This window comes from Pinus tabuliformis, chromosome 9 (assembly GCF_031772625.1).
Source record: "Pinus tabuliformis cultivar Carrire ecotype Pingquan chromosome 9, CPIR1, whole genome shotgun sequence".
Classification (NCBI taxonomy): Eukaryota; Viridiplantae; Streptophyta; class Pinopsida; order Pinales; family Pinaceae; genus Pinus; species Pinus tabuliformis.
In genome coordinates, this window is record NC_142307.1 from 1,381,281,073 (window position 1) to 1,381,308,646 (window position 27,574).

Genomic DNA, 27,574 nt, shown 5'->3' on the forward strand with positions numbered 1-27,574 from the left:
TAATATTTATTTATTTAAGATGAATAGTAAAGATAGAGTTACAAAGAGCTAAATGTTTTACACCTTAAGATATAGATATGAATTGTTAACTAATATTAATTATATATTATTGAATTTAAAGTTTAAGTATTAGGGGTTTACGCAGTGCATTATATTAGATATCGTTTTTGGGATTCAACTGCGTTAACGATATCTAGAATTTAAAGTTATTTTAATTTTAATACATATTTTAATATGTAAATTTATTTATTTTTCTAGGTGGGTTACCATTCCCAAATTCATGAGCATTAGAATAATTGTACTAGGCATATCTAGCTTATAAAATCACTTCTTGCTGGTTTAACGACAAAAGCTAACCCCTAGAATATAGAGAGAATTGAATGCAATGATCTCTCAATAACAAAGCACACAAAGATGCTTTAACAACAAAAACTCAACAAAAAAATACTTTAAAACAAAGACTCAACAAACTAAAATAACCCTGAACTAAATATGTAATTTCTTTTATTTCAATAATACTTTTATTTATAATAAATTTATTTAAAAATAAATAATCAACATATAATTACGAAATATTAATTTAAAAATAAATAAACAACCTCCTATAATTACAAAGTATAAATATTTTGCGAGTTAAAATGTGTATTATTAAAACAAAAATAATTATATATATTATTAAATTGAAAACTAATTTTAATTTTTTTCCACATATAAATATTTTTTAACATCAAATTTTATTTTATTTTCATTTAAAATGACTAATACCACTTAAAAAAAAAATTTAACAAGCATATACTTGCGCATTATTAGATTAAATTCTCTGTAGTGTGAATCATTGAATCAAAATTAACTAGTTGAATCTGAGCTCTGTAGTGTGAATCATCGAATCAAAATTAACTACATATACCGTTGAATTTAAGTGATTTTTTGATCGTCACTCCAAGCTGCAGAAATCTGATGTTATTGCTCACTTTTATTTTATTTAGTCAACACTTTTGTTATGACGTGTTATTTAAAATTTAAATATTTTTAACGGTTTAAAAGGACTTTTTAATTTAATTTTCACTTTTACTCGACAGGATCATCTAAAATTTAAAATATAAAATATAAATCGCTTTTCTCTGACGGCTTATAGGAGTTGGTGACGGGCGTTGAAGCGTTCAAATTTCGCGTTTCTCTGACGGTTGGTGACGGCCGTTGAAGCCTTCAAATTTGTTATAGGATATTTCACAAATTAATGCTATTAGAAGGCCGCCAATCATCATACACGCATTGAGGTGTGTCGATACTGCTGTTGAACACACGCCTGTAACGAGGAGAACACACACAAATCGTCTACTTTCGGCTGTTGGAAGCGATATTAAGGCTTCTCTGTCCGCTTTATCTTCTCCCAGCTCCTCGTCTTGAGGTGAGCGATGTCTGATTTGAGGTTTTCACCGTTCATTTTCGTACTTTTTCGCGGAAAATCGTTTCCCTGGTTGATGGAAACCAAGTTTTGCTTGCAAGCCTATCAGATGTTGTGGAATTCTGTAGTTTGCCCCTCCTGGAGGTTGGCCGTGATGTCTCTGATGGAAAATTGGCCGGAAGTGGAGAGAATCGGGACGTTTCAGGGTTTTATGGGGTAGACAATCCTGAAATTATTGAATCCTGTGATATGTTGAGGCCAAATTATCTCATTCTCTTTGGCTTTTATGTTTTTGATCATACCCGATTCTGTTATGTACAGGGATATATGATATCATAAATGTCTTCTTTAAGGCGGGTTAGATGTGGCGTTTTTGTTCATTTTATTTTATTGGGTATATGAAATTTCGAGATTGTTTTTTGTTTGTGGCAGACAAATTCGCGTTCGAGGTCTTGGGAGGAGGGTTCGGTTTTGTAATTTTGGTAAATATGGACTTCTTCTTCTCAAGAGGCAGGAATGGTGATGGCGCGCCGTCAGAAAGGATAATTGACCAGGGCGTGCAGATGTGCCCTTTCTTGAGAAACATCACCGAGCCGACTAATTTTTGCTTCGCTTCTCCGATAAGGTTCCCTACACCGGTAAGGAATCCTCTTCATGTTTCAGAATTGAGTTGGATTTGTAATAGTTGTAATCCTTATGCTTTTGATTTCTTTAGATTTATGTCACCGGCACTCATATCAGAGAGACTTGAATGCATGGAGTACTGTAACCATCTACGGGGAACTTGGGCTTCAATCTATCAGTCCTAGCCGGCATTGGTACACCGTCTTCAATCGATTTCCCTTTGATAATCAAAACCTTTCGGCGACTTCTTTTGTCCGCCTGACAATGTTCATCAAAATTAGAGATAGGATAGATTCTGCGGTTCTGGATTTTCTCAATTCGGTTTGTAACGGTGTAAGGGAAACTCACAATTGACTCTTGCAAGGTCTGTAAACAATCAAACTTGTTCAGGGGATCTACTCTGCTTCTCTGAACAGAATTTGGGTGTCCCCAATGACAGGGATGTTCCCAATTTCTTATTCTGGTGTTGACCCATTTACAGCAGGTGTTAAGTTTTTAGTCAATTACATGTGAATCGTGATCTGATCACTCTGTTGAAGAAAATTGAACATTAAAACCATCACAGATAAAAGAGATCACAACCTGTACAACGATTTATACACTGATAATGGAACAAGCTAAACAGATAATGGAACAAGCTAAACACACCTCTTCCTGTTGGGGTGGTAAACTTGACTTGGTCAAGTTACCGGTGATTTTAGAGCTCCAGATTTACGAGAACCCATGGTATTCATGTGGAATATAGCCTGTTTAAAGTTGCAAAGATTCTAGGTAATTTGTCCTAGTGGCCATTGGGATCTTGGGCAATAGTGTTTTTAGACACCACCTCTTCTCTCGGTTTTGATTTTGTGATCCTAACAACTAGTGTCAGAGCCTAGTAAATATCAGAGCCATGGGGTGAGGTTGAAGTTGAGGCCTAGGAAAAGAGGTTCATACAACTGAACGATGCAACAAAATCCAAGAGATATGTCTTGATGTACGATTATGCCAATGTGAACAGCCAAGCATCCATGTGAGAGTAGCAAGAGGCAAATCTTTTGGGCTCCAAGATGAAGGTTGAAAGGGTGTACATATAGTTGCTGTTGGAGATGTTGTAATAACTATGAATGAAATTGAGGCGACGGAGTGCAAGGGATTCCTATGGGTTGCTGATGTGATTGAGTAGAAATTCCAGTATTTAACCATGTTGTTCATGTGGAATATTACCTATTTAAAGGCGGAAAGACTCCTGATAAATTTGTCCTCGTGGTCATTAGGATCCTAAGCAACAGTGTCTTTAGACACCACCACTTCTCTCGGTTTCGTGATCCTAACAAATGGTATTAGAATCTGGTAAATATGAGATCCATGGGGTGAGGTTGTAGCCGAGGTTTAGGAAAGGAGGTTCAGATCGTTGCAGGATGCAACACAGTCTAGGAGAGATGTCATGATGTACGATTATGCAGGGCTGCTGGGGAGTGCCCCCTGAATCTGCTCCTGAAGCATTCTTTGAGTGGTGCGGGAGTGAATTTCGGGTGCGCACTCCCGCAAAAAAAAATTCGCTCCCTAGATTTTTCGTAATTTTTTTTCACAAAGATGTTCCAAACATAATTTTTTGTCAAAGAAACAAGAGTTTTTGAGTGGGGCAGCCTAATGTTCAAGCCTATGGCCCTAGTATTGATATGCAATTCATGGTAATGTTAAATTCTTAAAGTAAAATTGACATTCTCCTTTATCTTTCATTATTTTCCTTTTACTTAAATTTTTAACATTACCATAAAATGACTCAGGATGTTTGAGAGTGGTTCCAACCTCATTGGATTTTATATGGAGAAAGTAGAATTTTAGATCTCACTCAAAATCCAACAAACTTATTAGTTTTTCAGGATTTCAAGATTGGGGGGATTGCAATGTTTCCATTGGATTTTGTCATGTACTAGGGTATGTAACTCGTATTTAATCAAAAGCACCAAGCTCTCTATGTACCTTGATGTTAGTGACATTAGTTGTTGAACTCCTCTATCATGACCCTACTAAAAATGTAGCCATCTCTCAAACAAAATCTTGACTTGACATGCTACGTTTTTTCCTATCTTGTGTTAATGCTTAGAGGTTGATATTAATGACAAAGATCCCGAGATAGGCAATTATTTTGATTATATGTAAGTATTTGTTGTAGCATGAATTTTTTGGATGCTAGAGGCCATCTAGAGCCTATTTGTTGATGTATTTTCAGTTCAGAGATGGATTGCACTCGATGCTATTTTGGTTATGTGCACTCTTCATGCTATATAAATGAGAACTTGTAACTTGTAGACATGTGGTTGATGAAGATTATAACTTCTAGATGATTGATGTTATATGCTTTAATCCATGTTTTTATGCTTTTTATATCTAATTCATCATTCTACATGTTGTTGTTGACATGTATGCATCAAAATATATAAAAACATATATTATATAAAGATTCGTTGAAGTTCTCAATTAGTTCCCGACTCGAGAGCTTTTGAAAAGTCGCTCCCCGCTCTTGCTTCTACTCCCGCTCCCAAGCATCCTTGCGATTATGCCAATGTGAACGACTAGGCATCCATGTGAGAGCAACAAGAAGCAAATCATTTGGGCTCCGAGATGAAGGTTGAGAGGGTGTATAGATAGTCGCTGTTAGAGATGTTGTAACAACCGTGAATGAATTTGAGGCAACAGAGTGCGAGGTGTAGAAATTATGGTGTAGAATTGCAACTGCTCATGAAATTTTAATCTAAATCATAAGACACAATCCTACTCTATTGCTTTGCGGAATTCAATTCACAATTTAGAACATCAATCACAAACATGCAATGAGAAATGACACACATGCACACGATATTTTTCTAGGGGAAAGCAATCTGCTGAAAACCTCTTTGCCTGCTTGCATTAATCTAATGAATAGATATGTATTACAATTTCTAGCTTAATTTGAGATCAACCTGCAAGTGAATAACCTATCTCTCTGTTCATTGAGAAGCTCTGACCCAAACTTAGTCAATTTTTTCCTTTTGCTTGAGCCCTTATTTTCTTGCGCAATTTTTGAGGAAATTAGGCCCCTATTATTTAGGAATTTCCTCCAAAATGCTTGTGCAATTCCCAAGGTTGGTCATCTGACTGCATGTAACACCTACACTCTCAAGACTAGTCTACGACTGATGTTACACTGCCTTGGACTCTCCACCACAGCTGGGGAACTCAAATTCTCTGAATGCACTAGCTAGTTTGGGCTGATTGATCAGTTAACTAGATGATCATTGAGTTAGATTGAAGTTTGACTGCACAACCAATATTCCACTAGTTCCTCCAATAGTTAGAACTAGTTTAACTGAAAACAACTTGAAATAACTAACCTTGATTGCTACAAATTAGCAATCACACATGCTTAACTGAACTCTAACTCCTCTAACTCGTATTTACTGAGCTAATTGAGTGACAAAAGCCATGTCACACAAGTTAATTGCATCTAAGTTGTTTGCTGATTTGGAAATTCGATTTTTTCTTAATATCACCAAGGCAAAATCAAATTGAGGCTTTCTTGTTGCATTTTTCAACACGAGGGATCCTTGTGGGTTGTTGACATGATTGAGTAGAAATTCTAGTATCAAAATGTTGGTGTCATCGTAGTGCTTGACAACAGTTATTGGTGAGAACTGCTTAGTTTCAGCGAGCAACTTCGAGATGGAGGGAATGGCGAAGCTCTTGAAGAGAGCAAATCCAATGCCGCCTTACTGATTACCGGTAACTCTGCAAATTGGGCAATCTTGGAGAGAGCCATGTCGTCGTTGGCGGGATCCATAGATGAAATTAGACGCAAGCATTTGTATCAGAGGCATTGGTACACGCCTACCTACAATGACAGTATCAAGAGGATGAGGAGCAAGAACAACAATATCAGTGTTAGGAAGTGGTTGTCGTCAGAGTCCTAGTCCTCGATATTGATGCAATCCAAGTTATGAACGAACTCCAGGTTATGGTTGCAAAAGCTATGAGAGAGGAATTAGGAGCGCATCCTAATACTTATGACGGAGGACAAGGTTATTCGTCGCAAAGCTTGATGGGTCACGAGTTCGAGTCCAGGCAAGCACGAGAAACAATACTTGGGACAAAATTTTCTTATTTAGTGGAACAATTGGATTGTGTACAAGGAAGGAGATCTCGAGTTACAATGGAATTCCAGTCAGAGTAAATAGCCTCTACGCCACCAGACTAAGACTTGTGATTTGTAGAGGCAAAAAAATGACCATGGTTGTACTTGTGTGGTTAGCAATCGGGGAGGTAAATGTGTAGCAGTTTCAAATAGCGAGAAAGGCTAGGTCAAAGTATGGATTAACATAAATATTTAAATGTAGAGAAAGAGTGGTTTTGTGGACGTGAAAATGGAAAATGGAGTCAATGGTTTGAGGATAGTGAAGGAGCCAATGTGTGATGAGAGCTGCAGTGGTGTGTGAACACCTTAAGGGTTTTGGTCCAAGGCAAGTGTATTTCTCTAGAAAGTTGTAAGAGTTGTTGTTCAGGCATACATGTTGCACAGGAGCACAAATTGTTGCAAGGCCTTAAGACTTTGATCAAACATACATGTAGAGTAGTGGCGTATGGAGTCATCAAGTTGTGGAATGAACCACTTGGATTGGATAGGTACTAGGGTGGTATGTGTAATGGTATACTAGCTTGAGTGAGGGAATGTGAGATGATAGGTGAGATGGTTGATGAATGATTGGGACCAGGTTAATCTCCCTAAGTCAAGTTTAAGGGGGGGGGGGTGTTAGGGTGGTTCAGGTAAACTTGCCTTGGTCAAGTTATCAAAATTTTTTGAGCTTTAAGTTTATGAGAACCCATGGTATGTGGAATATAGCCTATTTAAAGGCGGAAAGGCTCTAGGTAAATTTGTCCTTGTGGCCATTGGGATCCCAAACGACGTTGTCTTTAGACACCGCCACTTCTCTCGATTTTGAATACTTGATCCTAACACTTTCGACATTAAATGCCTTGAATCCAAAATGGTATGATATTGAACAAACAAAGAAGATGCCTCCTAGTTATGAAGGGATTTATAACAACAATAAAGAACATTTATGCTGTAGATTCAAAGGAAGCATCCCTCATCTAAATTCCATTTACGCAATTTTTGCACGGGTAAGATGTTTTGGCACAATTGAGGCTTGTGTGATAGGCATTGTAGCTATGTTCCAATAGACTGGTGGCACAATTCCTCAACCTGTAAATGGAACTGGAATACCTAGAATCTTATTCATGCAGTGAAGAGAAACCAGTTGGATTGTAAGAGTGCAAGAACATTCACAATTCACTTTGTCTTCTTGCTTGGAATGACCCAGGGTAGAAGGAAGTTCCTTCAAAAAGGGGATCAATTCACAGATATGTCATATGGGTGGATAATGAGATCTAACTAGATGGCTCTAAAGTTTATGGAGGTTCCTGCAGTCACAAACCAACTGATGAGCCATAGAATGAGAAGGGCTCTCCATAAATTGTAAATATCACGGGTTTCATATTAATGACATACATACTTTTGTTTTTTTAAAACATTTTTTCGACATGTTTTTGTTACAAATCATATCAAATACGAATGCTAATTTGAATTCATATATGGCAACTGTGGTTGCAAGTTATTTTTATTGGTCACAACTTTCCCATGAAGGTTGCCTAATTCCGTGAAACTCTCTATCCATTTGGGTTATACTCTATGAGTCGCTTACATTTATCCATTGTTTTTAGAGTTGACCCTGGATCCCAACTCCTTGGGTCATTATGATGTGAGGCTTTCTCTGTGGTTCTTTAATGTAATTTTTGAGGCTCTTTCTCCCTATACTAATGAAGATCCTCTATATTAAGTAAGAAGCATTTTGGAATATAGAGCATTGGAGAACTGTGATGGCAGTTAGAATTGGTTGAATGAGTAAAATCCTTCTTGCTGAGGTTAGAATTCTGTTACCCACCATTTTGTGGGTGATATCCCTAGGAGAATTTTTTCTCCAAGATGGTCCTCAGCGGGCAACCAGTAGCCCCTTGCAGCCACCAACTAGGTTGTTGTGTCATTTCTCCGCCACCTGAGCCAACCATGTGGTCCTTCACCCATCTGTCATGATCGTATGTTTGAAGGTGGGCCTTTTGATTGTAAAGGTATGCCTTGTCATTTGGTAATTGAGTATTGTAGTTTGCTTGTCACGGATACTTCTGGGCATGGATTAATGGAGGGATTCGGCAGAAAGAATGGGCTGGGTCTGTGCTCTTGTCCCCTGGACCTCTTTTGGATGTTAACCTTAGACCCTAGTCTCGTGGGATCGATTTTACTGACCTTTGGGATTTAGGGATGGTATTACATGGGAAACCCTGATTTTGGTTGCATGGTCCCGCCCCCTCATTCACATATATCACTCCCCTTCCACTCATTATAACCCCATTCATCATTTCTCCCACCTGGGTCCACATAGGGTTAGCCTTCCCCATTCCCTTGCCCACACCTTGGGTTGGGCCTGGAATGATGCAGCTAAAAATAAAAGTAAAAGCATAATTGGCCACATTCAACAGGAAGATGTACCACAAAATGCAAAAGATTGCCGAGACAAACACATTTAGCATGTGGGCAAAATCCAATACATGAGCTCTACCTCATCACCATGGCCATGACCTTGGTTCCTATAGGCCCTTGACGAGTCTCCTTTATCATTTAGGAATCCATGATTATCCCAACCCTAGTAGGCAATGAACCGCCCTATCTTAAAGGGGGTATCCACTGCTATACCTTACACATCATGCTCTTATTCCTTGAGCCCGAGCAGTTAATTAAAGAAAAATCATAAAAGTCAAAAGGCATATAAAGAAGGGTGGAAAAATCAAGGCTGAGGCACCTCATGCACCACGATTGCTTCCTCAGCCCACCTCATGCACCACGATTCTCCCTCAGCCTCTTATACATTATATACCTAAGTGTGGGCTTCCCTTTATTAGTTAACCTTGTACCCCAACATGTGGCCCAAGGATGCCCCTTTCATTGCCTACTCCATTCATCTCTTTATCACATGTTACCACTCTTTGATGAATGTAGCTTGGACATACTATCCCTTTTAAAAGTAGAAACCACCTAATAGGATACTTGGTTAACCCCATTTGGAGCTTGGAAACATTAACACATGACAAAACCCATTATAGAAGAACATGCCATTATGAAGTACCCACCTGTTGTCCATGGTTTGTAGGATTTTTAACTCAATTTCCTTAAATGACTTGTTGTACTGGAAGGCTAGGGGACACATTGGATCTTATGCTGGATTGTAGATGGTCTCCATATCGAGTTTGGTTTCACTATATGGGGTCCCAACCCTCCAAAGGGCTACATTGGCACATGTAGGGTGTGTGTTAAGAGCCATGGGCTTCCACAACAGTAGACAACACTCCATGGATCCCCAAAGATGTTTAGAGATTGCTCAAGATTCATCAATTGGATGAGGAAGATGCGCCTGGTTCACCATGCCCAACCGACCCCACAGTTGTACCATGCACTTGGCAGATGACCCAAGACTTTTATGCTGATGTGGTATCACTTACACCATCATCTGAGCCCTTACAAATGGTCTATAGGCATCTCAACCTACTTGGAAACCAATGAGGTTACGTGTGTGCCCTCACATCCATTGGGAGCACCACAAGTTTATTATTTGGAGAACAAGGGGCCAACCCCTTGTCCACTACTTTTGGGAGTCATATTCATCATTGTGGCACTTATGGATTTCATTAGGCTTCTTAGAAGGCCCAACAACATGTATTGTTGATCATTCGACCTCTTGAGAGGCTTAATCTTTTGTTTATGAGCTAGTTTGGTGGGATTGTCACCAAAAATTGGTTATTTTGCACATTATTTTTATTTTAGGGGCTAATGTAAGCCCAAGTAGCTAAATTGAACTCATTAGAAGTGTATAAATAGAAGTGATGAGGATTCATTTCAGGTACATCACTTGGATTTGGAACTTGTATCTCTTTAGAGATTTTCGCTACCCTTGGAGGACGAATTTTTGGAGCATGGAATGAGTTTTGATGTTTGGATAATTTTCATATGTCTTGGAGCCTCTTGATGACAAGTTTTTGGATGGTTGGATATATTCTTAATTTCTTATACATGTAAGTACATGTTAATGCTATTCTTTCTTTCTAATTTTGTCACATACATGGTTGCTGGGATTTCGCTATACTAGGGCTTATTCGCTGCATCTCTTATGTGAAGTTGTGGAAATTTTGTTTTTGGATAGTGAATGCTTCATGTATGGGCCATGTATAATGAATGAATGTTCCTAGGGATGTTTCATTACTGAAATTCATCTTGATAAGCCATTTATCTTGCAAAACGAAGTGTAAAGTCTTTGAAGCTGCTTTTGCTGCTGCCCTGGTGCCAAGTGAAGTTGTCTTTGAGGCCTTCTTGACCTAGAAAATTCAAAGGTCCATAGTCATAATTCTAATTGACTCCATTTCTCCGCAAAGGATTAGGCACTAGTCCACCCAAAGGTGATCATCTTAAACCTTTCTCATCCAACTCCCTTTCCTTTTCTAGGCCTATCCCATTAGGTCTCCTAGGGCATCACTTATCTTGCAAACCATCCATAAAAAAGGTTCAATCTCTTGGCCTGTATTGGGCTGGTGTGTCTCATAGGTGCCCTCCAATTTTGAAGAAATTCCAATGGTGGGATTTTGAGATATCTCAAGCCCTAGCCTCGAGATTGAATCTTGCCCTTGGTTTCCTTAAGCCAAAAGCCTCATTGGGACCCTCACATTGTCTTGCATTACAAATTCTTTCTTTGGTCCTTTCCCCCCTCCGAAATAGGTCAAGCATATCATTGGTTGTTAAACCCAACTCCCTTGACCTACCCCTGGGTCCACTTGGTCCTGAGTGATCCCATACACTATTGAACGTAATTTTTCAAGGATCACTGGGACTCCAAGCTTTCATAAGAATTTCAAGGCCTAGGAACCTCCATTATAAGATACATACCCTAAACCTAAACCTTGAAATTCCCCTTAAGCCCTTCTTTGAGAGCTTTAAACCTTGCCTCCAAAGCAAGCAAGCCACATATTTGAGCCTCTCTTGTGAATATGCTTCTAGGGTCACCCCTCACCCTATCATTGGTCTATCCATTTATTGATCCTCATCATAACAGGTCTCCTCCCATCGGTGAAAGTCTGTAAAGAGCAGGGAGCCTTAGCCGAGGTGACAGTGGGCTATTGCTCCATTTGTTGCCCTTAGCCTAGTAGTAGCCCTTCAAGGATCCCCTTCTAATTTGAGCGGTAACAAAGCCTATTTTGTCAAGTATAAATTCTTGCCTTGAACTTGTTTGTGTGATCAATGCAATCGCCTAGTCTGGCTTGTTTATCAAGGAGAGACACTTGAAAATTCAATACTTTGAGGAACTTAGGTTGTAACGTGAGATTTGTTTTCTTCTTGATTTCTTGCTCTAAAGAAGAATATTGAGAATTCTATTAATTCTTTTTTCTTTCCTTGACAATTGCCTCTCCCAAGAACATCATCTCGCCTTCTAATAGCAAATGAGAGATAGGTGGGAGCAAGGCTGCTTGGAAGCGGGAGTGGGAGTGACATTTTTCAGAAGGTTCTGGGTCAGGAGCATTTTTGGGAGCGTTTTTTTATATAATATACATTTTTATTATATATGTTGATGCATGTTATGTCAACAAAAGCATGTAGAATGATGAATTAGTTATAAAAAGCATAAGAACACAGATTAAACCGTATAACATCAATCATTTAGTAGTTATAATTTTCATCAACCACAGGTCCACAAGTTACAACATGTCGATTCTCATCAACCTTGAAGTTTCAAAGTTTCAAAATTCAATATATTAATATAACATTTGTCATCACTAAAGTTGTACTTGTAACCCTTACCAAACTATAACAAAGAATATCAAACATGAAATGAATCGTTTCACGAAGCATCATATTCGCAATTCATTACCAATGAGTTATAATTGCCAACTTCAAACTTCAAACTTAAATTGTCATATATCGTTTATAAAAAATACCATAATAAATATGAAAGAGTCAATAGTTATAAAAAGCAGTGTTGTGAAGGTTGCGATTTTTTCAGCATGGCGATTTAATCAACAATTTTTTCATTTTGAAAAAATCGCCAAGTTTTTCTTTTTCCAAAATGAAAAAATCACGATAAAAATCGTAAAAACTGCGATAAAATCCTAAAAATCGCCAAAAAACATAAAAATCGTCAAAAATTGTGGATGCTTTAGATACTTAAAAAAATTGAAAAAAATGATTTTTTTTTTTTTTTTTAATGTTGCGGATATTTTGCCAATTTTTACTTGATTTTTACGATTTTTTTATTTATTTTTATTTTTATTTTTTTTGTTCCTTCCTTCTTTGTTGTGCGATTTTTTCCCCTCTCCAATTTAATCTCGATCGCGATGTTCGCAACACTAATAAAAAGTACTAAAAAGTAGAAACTAGAAAAGACAAAGTAAATATCTACTAGAATTTCTTCTGGCCACGAGAAACTTCTAATTTCTTTTCTCATGATCTATGAACAGTGTGAGTCTCCTCTCGCACGGTCTGACTTTGCAATGGTTGTGAACCATGTCCAGAACTAGAAGGCACATGACATCTACGCGATGCTGTAGATGGAGGTGGCAGCAAAGTTGGTGCAACTCGAGCCCTGCTAGTAGATGATGGGGGTGCCATTGTTGTTGTTGCTGCATCATCCTTTTTGTCCAAAAGTTTTGGTTCCAATTGTTCTAAATGTAAGGCTCCATCCTCCAAATTATCCTCGTTTGGGTTGTTGCCCTAAGTGATATATACTCTATCAAATCGAGCCCGCTCACAATAATGTGTCAACAACCTCAATTTGTAGTGTACATAAACCAAGTTTTCTGCCCAATTTTCATTGAGGTAGTTTCTTTTGACATTGTGGATGAAGCTATAGGTGCTCCAACACTTCTCCTCAAAAGAAGTATTAACCACCTGCGAAATCACTTTAACTGCCAATTTCGCCAAAGGCCCCCTGGAGTCATACATGTTCCACCAATCAATAGGATCCAATCTATCTCTATCATCGATTACATGCAAAGACCCAAACGTTCCAGTTTGACTGAAGTATTTACTTAATTCTCCGCATAATCTAGCACATGCCTCCCTCCTAGGGACCAACTTGTCTAATGCTAGGATGTACCCATTTTGTACCTTTGGATTTGTATAGGGTTTTCTCCTGAGTCCTAACCCCACCCCCAAGCACATGTTTGGCCAATGAAGATGGAGAGTAGTATTTTGGCGTAAGGACATATGCCAAGGCATGGAGTGGAACGTTAAGATTATCCCACCTTTTTGACTGCATGTTTGTGAATATGATCATATAAGACGTGATCTATTGGTTGAACAATATCTTTGATTTGTCCTAGCATGCTATCCATTTGCTCGTACACCTCCCCAATCATCGACAGATCTATATGTGCAAAACGAATCATGTTATAAATGGGCTTGGTGAATTGCAAAACATTCTTCACACTTGCCCAAAACTGACCATCAAGAATAATGCCCTCCATCGCTTGAAAATTTTCCCTATCAGATGTGATTGCAACCTTGTCCTTTAATGCCTCCCATGATTCACTTGATACCATGCTAGCCAATGCCTCTCTTACCTTTAAAAGGCGCTTGAAGGTGAGATGATAGCTAGCAAATCTAGTCTTTGCTATCTTCAATAGATTCAACCTTGAGTGACTGCGGAAAAGGCTATAGGAATTGCTATGATTAGTAATAAATCTTATCATGTACTTGCCTTTCTTGTATAATGAACCAATCCATTTGTATTCAAGTTCCTTTATCTTAATAATGTCATGCATCAAAAGGTTCATTGTGTGAACCAAACACCTAGACCAAAATATGTTGGGGTATCTATCCTCAATGATTGCTCCTGTTGCCTTACAATTAGAAGCATTATCAGTAATGACTTGGATGACATTGTATGGCCCAATACTTTCAATTGTTTGAATTAATGGTTCTACAATGTTGATGTTGGTCTTGAACTTATCTGAGTAGTCATGAGATGAAAGGAAGACTGCACTAGTAGCAAACACACCAAGAACACTTATCAATGGCTTTCCTTTTACATTTTTCCAACCATCAGATACAATGGATACCCCATATTCATTCCAAGCATTTGTGAATTTAACCAAAGCATTTTTGATTTTGGCATTTTCCCAGTCAAGTCCCACGGTTCTAGCTTCGTCATACCTAGGGATCTTGTATCCTTTAGGGGCATCATCATTAATGGCGACAACCATTTCATGCCAATAAGGTGAGCGAAGAACATTGAATGGTATGCCACATGCAAAGAGAAACCATAAAATTTTTGCATCCATGTCATCCCTACAACCTTGATCAAGGAGTTATGATATTGTTCTATGCCTTAAAGGGATGTCTATGCATGTGGTTGTGAATCCACTACCATGGGTGGATGTCGATGGAGTTCTTGCTCTATGTGTGCTATTGGTGTCATGTTCACCCTTTGATCTTTTTGATTTGTATTGTGCTTCCTCCTCTTCCCTTATATATTTGGCTCTCTGTTGTGTTGGCACATTTGCACAAGTTTTGGTTCCTATTTGCTGATTTCCATCCCATGGCCTTTTCTCACATAGATGTTTTCTGGAACGGGTATATGAACCTGTGTATGTAGATTTACAATGGGGGCATATAAATTTAGTGGTTCCAACCCCTTTCCTTCCTCCAAGCCTTGTAACATATTTCCACAAGGGCGTTTGGTCTACCCTGGTTTTCTTTCCATCATCATCTTCACCCCCATTATCGTCTTCCTCCTCTTCTCTAGGGTATCCTAATCCACCACTACCCACTTCTTCATCATCTCCATCACTTCTTCTTCTTCTATTTCCGAACACCACCATCATAGCAAAAAATGGAACCAACAAGATAAGGCTAAGTCATATACCCATCATGTTTGTTGAAGCTTGAGATTTGTGCCTACAATAAAGTGAGGGACGAATGGGAAAGAGTAGGAGAAGAGAACATCTAGATTCTAGATTCATTCAACATATAAAAATGCAAATGTTACATGGAAAAAAAAAGAATGTGATTAGACCCTACCTCTTTGGCTCTCCAATGGTGGTGGCGACCTTCAATCTCCCAAGCTCTCACAAATGGAAGCCTTCAATCTCCCTTTCAAGTTCCCACAATCTCCCGACAATCTCCCACACGCTCCTCAAGGCTCAAACTCTCTCAATCTCTGTCACACAAAAAATGATGTTAAGTGGGAGGGAGGAGGCCTTTTATTCTTTTTGGCCCCTCCCATTTCCCTCCAAAAAAAAATTCCTTTCTTGGTTGCGTGCATGCGTCGAAGGGCGAGAGCAATTTTTTTTTGAAGGGAGAGATCGCTCCTGTAGCACTCCCCAAGCATTAAAATCTCTACTGGAGCAACGCTCCCCGATCACTCTTGGAGAAACCAGGGAGCAATTTTTTTTTACGGGAGCGTGCTCCTGAAAATCACCCCCAAATGGGAATGATTTGGGAGTGTGCTCCCTGAGAGCTTCCGCTTGAAGCATGCTTCGGGAGCGAGTGCGAGGGGGGGGGTGGCTCTCCCACAATACTGTGTGGGAAGGGTGAAGTGATCTTCAACCCTCCAACTCTTTCTTTATCTTTGCTCCAAATATATTATGTGCTTAATGCTTCAAACATAGTAATAAAAAGTAAGGGGGGAAGTCCGCATTCTTGCTTCAAACCTCTAGAGGATCCAAACAAGTTTGCAGAAGACCCATGCACTAGAACTGAGAAAGATGCAATGGAGAAGCATTCATCAATTCAAACCCATTTATCCCATCCTTTGTGAATGTGAGTCTTACCAAAATTCTTTTTGGAAACTGCCAATTTATATTGTTGTATGGCTTTTCCAAATCCAATTTCATGGGTATTCCTTTCCCATTTTTTAGTTGAATTAATGGATCAACTCTTGAACTATTCTACCTGGTTGCACAGACTTACCTCCCTACAAAAAAGTCCAACTTGTTCTTATGAGGTAATCAGGGAAGGGTTTCAGCCTATTAGCCATCACTTTTTTAGGATTTTATATCAAGTGTTCAGGCTTGAAGTCAACAAAATGGAAGAGATTTTCCATTTTAGGAATTAAGGCCATGACCATATAATTCAGAGGATTTAGCATTCTCCCAGAGGAAGTTAATTCACCCTCTTTGCATCCAACAAATCATCCTTTACTACAAGTGACATTGTTGAAAAGAGTCAGCAGGGGAACCAACAAGACCTGGGGTTTTATTCTTTTCAAGTTGCAGATTGTTCCTTCTAACTTGGTTGAGATGCGCCTCCTTAGATCCACATTTAAATGTTTTGAAATCAGATGCATAATTGTTACTTAGAGTTAGGTCTCGGCTGACAGATCTATTTATTGCCAGATTTGTATGCAGTGATTTAAAGAAGGCAACAACTTTTTAATCAGACATGTTTCATCCAACTAATTTCCATTCCTATCTGTCATCCGTGAGATTTTATTTTAGTTTGTTTGATCTAGAGTTATCATGTGAAGGCTTATTTTTACATCCCCATACCTTAGCCACTAGATTTTTAACTTTTGTTTTCAACAAATTTTTTTTTTTCAAAGAAGCTTCATTTAGATTCTTTGTCAGATTTTTCTTTTGTGATGGTAATTCCCTTGTGATTTATTCTTGCTGATTTCTTTGTTCAACACTTTACATGGAGGTTTCCAAGGTGAACTTTTGTTTAAAATGTTGCAAAAGGATTCCCAATTCTAGGATTAATGTCTATACTTAATACTATAATTCAATATCAAAATAACACTATCAATTGATATAACTATCTCGACTAGTGGTTTGACAACAATATTTAATTATTTAGGTGTGAAAGATGAAACAAAACAATAGAGGTGCAATGGCATATGCTTTTCATCAATGGATGCAATGGTTAAAAAAGGTTCTAAGATGTATTTTTCTCACAGTAGCCAATATTGGCTTGACGAATGACTTGGTGAGGCTGAAAAGTAAGAGTACAACTCAAACCCTATAATTATTTGGTAAGAGCCTATTGGACTTGAAGGGCCATTTTTTCGTGTTCTTTTTTATTTAGTGACTTGCATTGACAAGTTTTTGCTAGGCCATGTTGACTTAGCTTAGTTTAGGCATTGATTCCAAGTTGTTGATCTTTAATTAATTGCTATATAATTTGTCATCCTTTTTTACTCTTTGGGGTGAAGAATTAGACTAATCTTGAAATTCCTTAAGCAAGGCTAAGATTGGAAAACTCCCATTTGGGACCCCCAAAATGCACTTTTTTGGTGTTAGAAGGCTTCATTGGCCCAACTGATGGTTCCAAATAGTAGCACATGTTGATAGCTTAAATATTGCTATGGTGGACCAAAAACAAAGTTTGTATGAGAGAGTTATGCTCTTTGGAATTTGACCTATCGATTTGTCCATTGTAGTGCCATCTGGAAGCCATGTCAACTCTCATTACTCATACATGTGGAGCTAGTCATGTGTTGACTTTCAAGAAGATTCTAGACGGCCTAAAATTGATCCTTGCCTTGTATATTGCTTTTAGCATTATGTTCTAGAGTTTAGTCTCAAGCTTCTTATTACATTGTAAGGCATTTTCTGAATACGGACCTTGTGTTTTGAAGGGACATTAGGGCACTTCCTTTCTTGTTGATTCACCTGGGATGACCATTGGAAGCATTTAGATTGTCTATCTTCCCAACATTATTGCCCCATGCCCCTTTTACTAGGTGCACAATGCAAGAATTTCCATGAGAGGACTGGTGGAACATCTTCCATCATTTTCCCATCTCTCGAGTTAGCCAAGGTCATTGCAACCACTGTTATGATCGATTATGCAACCACTGCTATGATCGATTATGCAGCGCATAAGACTCCTCATCTATAGTAGATGATGGTTGGAGTGTGTTCATGCCTCCATCTCAAGTTGGTTTCTTTACATTTGCCCCAGTGCTTCAAATGATTCATTGAACACATTGAATTTGCATGGTTTTACTCTGTGTTGAAAAAATTGGCATCGACAAAAAATCGGTGAGGGTTTTGAAAACATCGTTATAGAAAAATTGGCAAAAAAATCGGAAAAAAAATCTGAAAATCATGGCAAACATAAAAATTGCAAAATATATTTATTTTATTTTTCCAGATTTTAAAACATATAAAGCAACAACAACATCAAATAAACACATTGGCACATCAATATGAAGAAAGAACTGCTATATATATTGTAGTGGATGTCAAATAAAAATCATACATCAAAGGTGATGCTAAATTTTGTTGATTCCTGATAATTGTCCAATCATGGACTCAAATGTGGAGAACCAATACAAAATAACATCACATATATAAATGTATCTCATCATCATGAGTTATATGTAAAATGGAAAAAGAAACAAAACTAGTAGCTATCTTTTTGAGATCGGTGCCCTTTCCCACTTTTACGAGAAAAGATGATGGGCTATTTGCCAGGCCTGCCCTTAACAATAGAAGGCATTGACCCAGCATCAAATGTCAGACAATGATTGATGGGTATAGAACTTTGCTCTCCTATATCTGTGTAAGGTGGTGCTGATGTTGCCACATGCTCTTGCTGCTCCTCCTCCTCCTCTTACTGCTCTTGCTGTTGTACTACTATTGGTTCCTCCTCTAACCATGTAGCTGACCCCTCCATGATGGGAAACTCAGACTCCACCCTCCACTTAGACAATACATCAATATTATCAATGGAAATGGCACCCACATCTGGTGTTCTCTCCATTTGTTTCATCCATAGTCGAAGATTGTAATGGACATACACCAAGTCATTAAGGCATGGGAACTCCAACTTGTAAGAGTGTCATAAAAAAGTTAATGAGCCTTGACTCTCGAGGGTCCTAAATTACTAGAAATGTAACTGTTCAGTTGAAGTTCAAAGTTATAACCTGTTGCGCTTCTTTGAGTGTATTTTCTCAAATACACTCCAATTGCGCTCACACCCCGAAGCACTACAAGTCTGTTTGAGGATTCCAATGGCGAATTTCTATAAATTTGGTGCCCTTGCACCATAGTTTCGCCACCAAGCATCTACAACAAAATAAAGAAAAGTTAAAACATAATTATGTTGAAGAATCTAGGGAAATCCTATGTAGTGTGATTCTTCTTTGACTTGATAACAATCTGTGAAGCACTTTTACAATTATATTAGCTGGATCTTTTTCTCATTATTAGTGTGTGTGTTTCATCAAACTGCTACCAAAAACATAAAGACAAGAACACAAATGTTGGCTCTCTGCCAGGGCCAAAATCTCTCTTCTCTTGAGAGGAAAACCCTTTAGTAAGTTTCTCTTATTGAAGCTTCTTATTGACCAATGCCAAACCCTAGACCCCTGACTAGAATGTCCTCCAAGCACAAGTCAAGTCTTTCCTCTTTTCTGCACTATGTTCCCCGACACATGGACTTCCTCCTTCCAACACTTTGCTCCCCAACACTTCGTCCTTTTTCTTCACTGCTTTGTCTAGAGATAGACCTCGGCTATGTTAGCTTCTTGATGAGATATTCTTCTTCCTTCCTTTGAGATGTTCTTCACTTAAGGAGACACCCTTCTCTTGATCCAATGAAACTCTTCTTGAAGTCTAGGTGTATGACTGTACAACTGCCCTAGTTTTCCCACGTGTGATACGTACCCTAGAGAATTAGGGTTCCTTTCCTTCGCTAGAGAGATAGGCTTCTTCGCTTTACTTGGGAGGCCTTGTAGGCCTAGTTTCAAGCCCAAACAACACTAGTTCATGGACTGTTTGTCCCTGTTGTCATACCTGCAAACTTAACCACCTTTTCTTCGCACGTGTGACTGTTTCTAGCCCTATAGAAACAATCTTCTTTACTTGAGTTTTTCTCCTCCTTCCTTCGCTGCACAAGCAGACCTCTTCTTCGTCCTTTGTTACCCTTTCTCTTGCCTCTTTTCTTCGCAGATTTTAGAGCTACTTGGTTGATGTTGTAATGGAGTGGACAACCTCTATATATAGAGGACTGTCCCTCCTTTTAGGCCGACTAGAAGGCCGACTTGAAGACTGTTTGCAGTCCGACTTGTTATGCTTACTTCATATGGCTTCTTTGGTGGTGTCTATGCTTGGAGGAGACTCTTTAATGGTGCCTTTTCTTTGGAAGAGACTTGACTTTGCTTGGAGGACTATTCTTTGACTTCTATACAAACATATACATGGTGCAACATGCCCTTAAGGTCTTCAACATTTTCTTTTGACTATTTGACTCACCTATAGCACTTTAACTTGTGCTAGACCTATTTCAATGAGCAAGAAACTCATTGACATATATTATAAAAATAATATTTCTTTTCTTGAATAAATACAAATATCAAAAGTACATTTATGAAGACCAAACCTAGTTACATTTCCTTCAACAAATTAAGCTTTCAAATAAAACATAATTAAATTTAAAAAATTTAGAATTCTAAATTAGTAAATTATAATGAGTCATGAGTTGTCACTTACGTGGCATGAAGGTGGTCCGTTCAGGAATAACATCTTCAAAGCCAAATAGTCCAGTACCATCCGATGAAGACAAATATGGAGCCTTTCCATCCCTCTTCCATCAAAATCAAAGTTGCATTTGTAAGAAAATGCAAGGTTGAGGAAAAGTGCCCCTGCACGAATGGGTCGATGAAGCATCCTTGTCACTGAATATTAATCAGATAATAAGCTCGAATAGTCTCTTTGGCCCTATCCATGGTCTCATACAAATAAGCCATTGTAGGGTTATCACTATCTACCAATCTTAGAACCTTACTATAGGTTCTACTCCCTGCCAAAAGGAGTTAATGTACACCAATTTAGCAATGGCTCTCCCATCTTATCTCCTGCTATATTTACAATCATGCCACTCATCGCAAACAAACATTTGCTTCAACTCAAACTGACATTGAAGTAAAGATTGAAGAGTAATGAAGTTGGTGGCAAAACGTGTGATTGCAGGACGCCGCAACTCCCTATTTCTGGTGTACCTTTTCATGAGTCTAAGAACAAAAGCATGGTTATATATGAAGTTAGGGATGCTCCTAGCCATATCAATCACCTCCATGATGAAGGAGAGTTTCCCCATATCCTCAAGCATCAAATCAATACAACGTGCAACACACGGAGTCCAAAACAATGAGTGGTGTCTGTCCATTAGCATCCTATGAACAACCACATAATTAGTTGCATTATTTGTTATGATTTGCACCACAATATGCAAACCAATCTCTTGGAGGAAACCATCTAACAACTCACATATCAATGCTACATCTTTTATATGTGCTGATGCATCCATTGATTTGATAAACATGGTACCTCTAGGACAATGTACCAAGAAATTTAGAAGGGTCCTACCCTTCCTATTTGTCTAGCCATTAGACATTAGTATGCATCTAGAGACCTCTCGTGACTCTTTCAACTCTGCCATTATAGAGTTGATGTCCTTCTTTTATGCTTGAAGGATTGGCCTCCACAACTGCTCATATGTAGCACTTTTGTACCCTGGGCCCATAACAACAATAACATCACACATTGGCTGCAAAAATGGTTTGTTTTTGGTGATGTTGAGAGGTAAGTCACTCAGAAAGGACACCTCCCCGTAATCTTGTCTACTTCTTGCTTCTCCTTTTTTTATCGCCGACTTGATTTAAGGCTGTGCTCCAACTCCGATTCGTGAAACAAAAAATGATGACATCTCAGTAGGTGAAGCTGTGGAGCCCCTCCCACTACCCTTAGGCTTAGTCTCAGAGGTAGATAGCCCTGAAGATCTACTTGAACGTTCGGCCCTGTTTGCAGCTACCTCTTCTCTCTTTTTGTCCTTTCCATAAATTGCATCATGTGCAACTCTCATAACCTCCAGGCTAGATTTAGGACAAAGCACAACATCATGTCCAAGGATTTTAGCCAGATTGTATTTCAATCGGCAAATCCCTCTTGTCATATGCAGCCCACACAATTTGCAATTCTGTATTTGCCGATTTGTCCCTCGTTCAGGTTTCCCATACTGCCAAAATGGGTCCAAGGGCTTTGGCATATTTTCAATGGAAATGTTTAATGGACAACTTCAAAATTCAATCCTAGGGCACCAAAAACACAAAAAAATGACATTAAACCCCATCTGTACAAAAAATTACAGCCTCCTTATTAAAAAATCAATTTTTTAGAAATTTAAATTAGATTATTTGCAATGGAAAATGGCAATAAGAGGGTGCATAAAAAAGTTAAAAACAAAAATCAAGCTTGCTGTCCAAATATGGAAAAAACCCTTGCATTGGTTCATGGGCATGAAAATCATAGCAAATGACAAAAAAAGAAGAAGGAAAACATTGGTAGGCAAAGAGGCAAGCAAGCATATGCCTAAATGTATGGAAAAAATCATTAACATGGGGGTATTTAAGAACATACCTGTGAATGGAAGAAGAGAAGTCTGTCTGGCTGATTTGGCAAATGATCTTGAAACTTTTGATCCACAAAAAAATCTTTGTTGGTGATGATAATGGCTGTTTGGTCCTCAATCCCTCCTTGAAAATCACCACAAGCTCTTCTCCTTCCTTCTCCAACAGCAAAAAAAAGGAAAAATGACAAATAAAAACCCAAATCTTTCTTTTAAACCTCGCGGTTGTGCCTTCCTGGTGATTTTTATGGTCGTAAGATGGTTTGTGACTTTTCAAAAGAATCACGAATTTTTCATAAGTGGAAAATCACGATTTTATCTCGCAAGAAACTTTTCATCGATTTTATCAACACTGGTTCAACTATTTGCTCACCATCTGTAGATGCCGATATTCTCAATCATAGTGAGGCCATTGGCACCAGGAAGGACTTAAGTGAGTTAAATTCAAACAACATGCATTGCATTATCTTGCTTAAACCTGTTATAATTAGGTGTTGTGATCCTCAGATGGAAGATCTAAAAAAGGTAGCATTACTGAGGTCTTGTGTGTTGCTTATTTTAAAAAGAACAGTGGTCATGAAAAGAGTAAACAACTTTCCAGATTTCCTTCTGTAGCAGGGTGCGGCAAATCAAAGGTAGAAAACATAGAATTTTATGAAGTAAAAGGCATCCATAAAGGCTATTATTGGCATCTTGTTCATCCTTATGTTCAAGATTGCTATAATATATAACAGATATTTACTTTTCCGTGTCCCTAAAAACGATCTACACATGGACCACAAAATCCATATGGCTTTTGGGATATTCAATTTTCAAGACGTCTCTATATTTGGAAACACCTTTAAGTGTACGTGAGCATGCATGTTTCAAGATATTCTATCTTCTAAACCTCCGAATATACTTGATTATCTTAGTGATCTTTCCAAATACAATTGAATTTTCAATTGGGATTTGCCCTTTTAAAGTCAGAAATGTCAGAGTAAAGTGGGCTGATTTAAATAATTTTATAAGGCGTCAAATATTTACTAATGTAATTTACATAATTATGAGGCCCATAAATTTACAAGTGTACATACCATAAATCTATAAGAGCTCAAAAAGTAGCACATAACTTGGACGTAATCATTACAGCTTTAATTTATGCAAACAAATAACATGTTTCAACATCTGTTTTCATGTTTTGTCTTGGTCCAATTGACAATTGTACATGTTCATTATGAATAAATGACCGATACAATCATACTGCAGTTTTTAAAATGATTCATTAAAGAAAACATAAATATTCCTCTGGAGTTGCAATTGTGTTTCTATAATTATCTTTATGTTTGGTAGGAAATACATGAGCAATAATGTTCCTTTGCATCATTAGGGGAAATTGCTAGTTATCATTTGGCTGTCTTAATTTTATTTCACAGATTCTTGTTTAGTTGTAGATTGTTAGGTCACTGTTTTATATGTACTTGGAGTTGGGACTATGCTAGGGTGTGACTAAGTCTGATATAGAGAAAGTAACCAAGAGGTCTGAAAATCTTGGTATTGCATGTGCAGGTGAAAGGAGTACGGGGTCCCATTTTCGAGGATGGACCCAGTTTTGAGACCGCTTTCAGACTTTTTCATGGCTGTGATGGGGTGGTTCCACTTTCTGGAAGGTCATCGGAACATATTTCTGAGACATTGCCTGATGCAGACAATACTGCAAGCACAAAGTTTCATCCATTTGCAGCATCAGCAGCAACTGTCAGTCTATCAGCATTTGGGCCTGGTGGGCCTTTCAGTTTTGATTTTTTCATGGCAGAACACAAACAAAATAAGAAAAACAGAAAGAGAAGAGAGACAAATGAAAAGAAGTCAGACCCATTAAAAGAGGTAACTTCAGCATACTGCATTTAGTTTTCTGTAGGTCAGGTTGTTTATCTGAGAGTTTAGGTGGAAAGCATGTTCACTTATGCTTCTTTAATTTGAAATTTCTGCAATTTTCCTTGCCCAATGTGGATGCTATGTTTAATCTCTAGTTTGTTGTTGCAATGTAGCTGCATTTTGAACACTGATAACATTTTTATGATGCTCTCCTGTGTTAGAAAACTCGATGGCATGCTCCATATTATTGTATCTTTGTGTATTTTATTTGTGGGTTGAACTTTGAAAACGATTGCTGTAGTAATATTGAATATTTCTATAATGGATACATGAAGAAGTATACAGACCACCATTTCCTACATAAGTACTGAGGACTGATAGCATATCTTCCATGGCCCTAATATGATGATAGTCTATGGCCTTTCTATCAATGCCAATTCTGGATGTGATCTAGACTGCCAACTCTGATCTAAAAGCTGCATCTCATCAGATGAAAGGAGAAAGCATCCCCATTAAATGTTGCACAAATTTCCTTTTCCATAAATAAAAGAGATGGCTGCCAATCTTACTGTGTTCAATATACATGTACGACACTGTCTCATAATCCATCCATCCCCAAAATGTTCTTTTTTCTCTGAAGAGGGCTGACAAAGAGATGTGCGTGCATTTCTCTATATAATTGCATGCATTGTTTACACAGTTAATGGGATTTACTTATATATGCATGGATGCTATATTGGACTGTTGCATTTATGATGTTCATTCGTTTGTATTTTATTTTGGTAAAAGTCTTCTTGAACAATCACATTTCTGTTATTTATGTCTATTGTATTGTCTTTTCTTATAATGGATGCGAATGGTTGCTTTGTCTGTTTGAATTTTCTTGGAGAGGTAACCCTATAGCTCTCTGCTTCATGCTGTGTAACTAAAGCTCCAACCTTACCCCCAGCCAAACCTACAAAACACAGATTTCTGATATTTAAGATTACGTCTTTTTGCTGTTTTACTTGTCCTTTTTTTATAAGTCCGTGTACTTATTTATTCTGCATTTGATTTATGCTGATGTATATCTGTTTTTTTATATTATACCAGACCTTCACAAAAACTTCTTGTTTTACAAACTTCTATCTGTTTTCTTTTTTGGGTCAAACTCCATGAATTTTGTTTTTCCATGAATCACTTGACACTTATCAATTATACTTGCTGTAGGGCATGCTATTTCTATAAAAACTTGTTATTTCATTGATATGCTGAGATTTATTTTGCAATATTGTAGGGTGGAGTTCATGAGGCAACTGGCATTGAATGGCTGGAAACAGGAAAATGTCCGATTGCTAAATCTTATCAAGCTGTGAGCAAGGTTTTACCTTTGGTTGCAAAACTTTTGGAGCTCCCACCTGGAATGAAGATAAAATGCCCCCCTGCTGTGGTTGCAGCCCGTGCTGCATTGGCAAGGACGGCTTTAGTAAAGTCTTTGAGACCAAAACCATTACCTGCAAAGATGCTTGCAATTGGGTTGCTGGGAATGGCTGTTAATGTCCCATTAGGTGTTTGGAGGGAACACACAGAGAAGTTTTCACCAGCCTGGTTTGTTGCTATTCATTCAGCAATTCCCTTTATTGCAATGCTGAGGAAGTCTGTAAACATGCCAAAGTCTGCTATGGCTTTCACAATTGCAGCCTCCATTCTGGGTCAAGTGATAGGGTCAAGAGCAGAAAAAGCAAGACTTAAGCATGCAACAGCTATACCCAATGTTGTGGATCACACTTATGAGCATGTCAAAGCAGAGATAAAATTTTCAGTGCCTGCAACTGTTTATATCTCAAATGATGAGAAGAGCATGGTGAACTCCCAGTGTGGAGCTAAGATATGGGATACTATTGAGAGTACTAATCCCTCTTCTGAGGCTATTAGTGCTCATTAATATTACTGTACAATAATAATTGTTTGGTTGCACCATTGTTTTGGGGTGCTCTAAATTGCACCATTGTTTTCGAGTTCTCTAATGAGATCATGATACTGATAACCACTCTCATTACAAATGAGATTGGTGACCCCCTGAATCTCTATTTAAAATTTGAGTAAGTTTGGTGTTTTGGAATCTCCTCTGCACAAGGCATTTGCTGTTTAAATATTTGCTAGACCTTGTAAAGATTGCTGCTGGTTGATGTAGCATTTATATTTTCATTCTAGGCAGATACGATGTTTATGCCTGACCTAATTGTCAAGTAGATAGCTTGACGAGACAAGGCAGCTTAGTGATGCATAGTGGACTAATTTCAACAATGTTGCTTCTCCGTTCATTTTGGTGATGCTTTGAATGCAGACATATTTCTTAGAGATGAATTTTTGGAACTTGTTAATGAAGGATATATTAGTAATGAAACATTTTGATTGCCCATTTTTTCATGAAAACAACCCTACAAGGTAGCTTTGTCAGGAAGGAAAGTAGCAGTTGGTACAGTAATGTAGGTTTCCAAAAACATGTATTGTGATTATTAGGCTGTTTCAAGGCCTATAATTAGGTTTCCCATACGGAACTCCTAGTCAATCCACTTCAAAAACAAAGTGGCCCCACTGACACTCAATATTTATGATTTGGCATTGTTTGTGACATGTGGATTCACTATTAACTGTTGGGTTCCTAGCATGTGTGGGGGTGTCGTTAGATACATCAGAGTTATACCAGTCATCAAATGATATGATATTGCATTTAATAAATATGTTCAAATGTTTAAAAAGAAACATGAAAAATTATTTGTATAAGAATAGAACCTGTATTAGGCTTAGGACCCCATTCCATGCCTAGATACGTGATGATTAAGTTGTTGTGACAATAATGAGATGGTCTTCTTTTGAATAACTTGATTTGGCTTATTGTTTGAATTGTTAATTTATGTTATTGCCCCTAATTGTTTCTGTATTCTTATTGAAGTTTTGTTTTAGTATTGTTCGCTCTTGTTGGCATAGTATAAAAGTTCAATCGAGGATGTACTGAATGCTCATAGTGGTTGTAATGAAGGTTGAGATTTATTAATTGTTTGCTTTTCTATCATATTTCATATATTCCCTTCTAATTTTTGAGTTGTTGGTCAAGGTGATGGAGATATGATATAGCATAACATGATGTTTGGATTGCAGATAATAGTTTAGATGTTTGGGCCTTTTGATGAGTTCATACTTCCCATAATTTGCTGTGTTGGGGGTTTTCTCCCATTTGGTTG

The 27,574-nt window shown here is 38.0% G+C and overlaps 1 protein-coding gene across 1 annotated transcript; it reads left to right on the forward strand.

Moving 5' to 3' along the window:
* The first annotated feature begins 1,183 nt into the window (after window positions 1–1,183).
* Window positions 1,184–26,537, forward strand: LOC149153632 (uncharacterized). Its single transcript, XM_089438200.1, has 4 exons — window positions 1,184–1,408; window positions 1,838–2,043; window positions 24,042–24,359; window positions 25,627–26,537. Exons 2-4 carry the CDS (start codon window positions 1,894–1,896, stop codon window positions 26,272–26,274), a joined length of 1,116 nt encoding a protein of 371 aa, XP_089294326.1. The 5' UTR covers window positions 1,184–1,408; window positions 1,838–1,893; the 3' UTR covers window positions 26,275–26,537.
* Window positions 26,538–27,574: the final 1,037 nt, after the last annotated feature.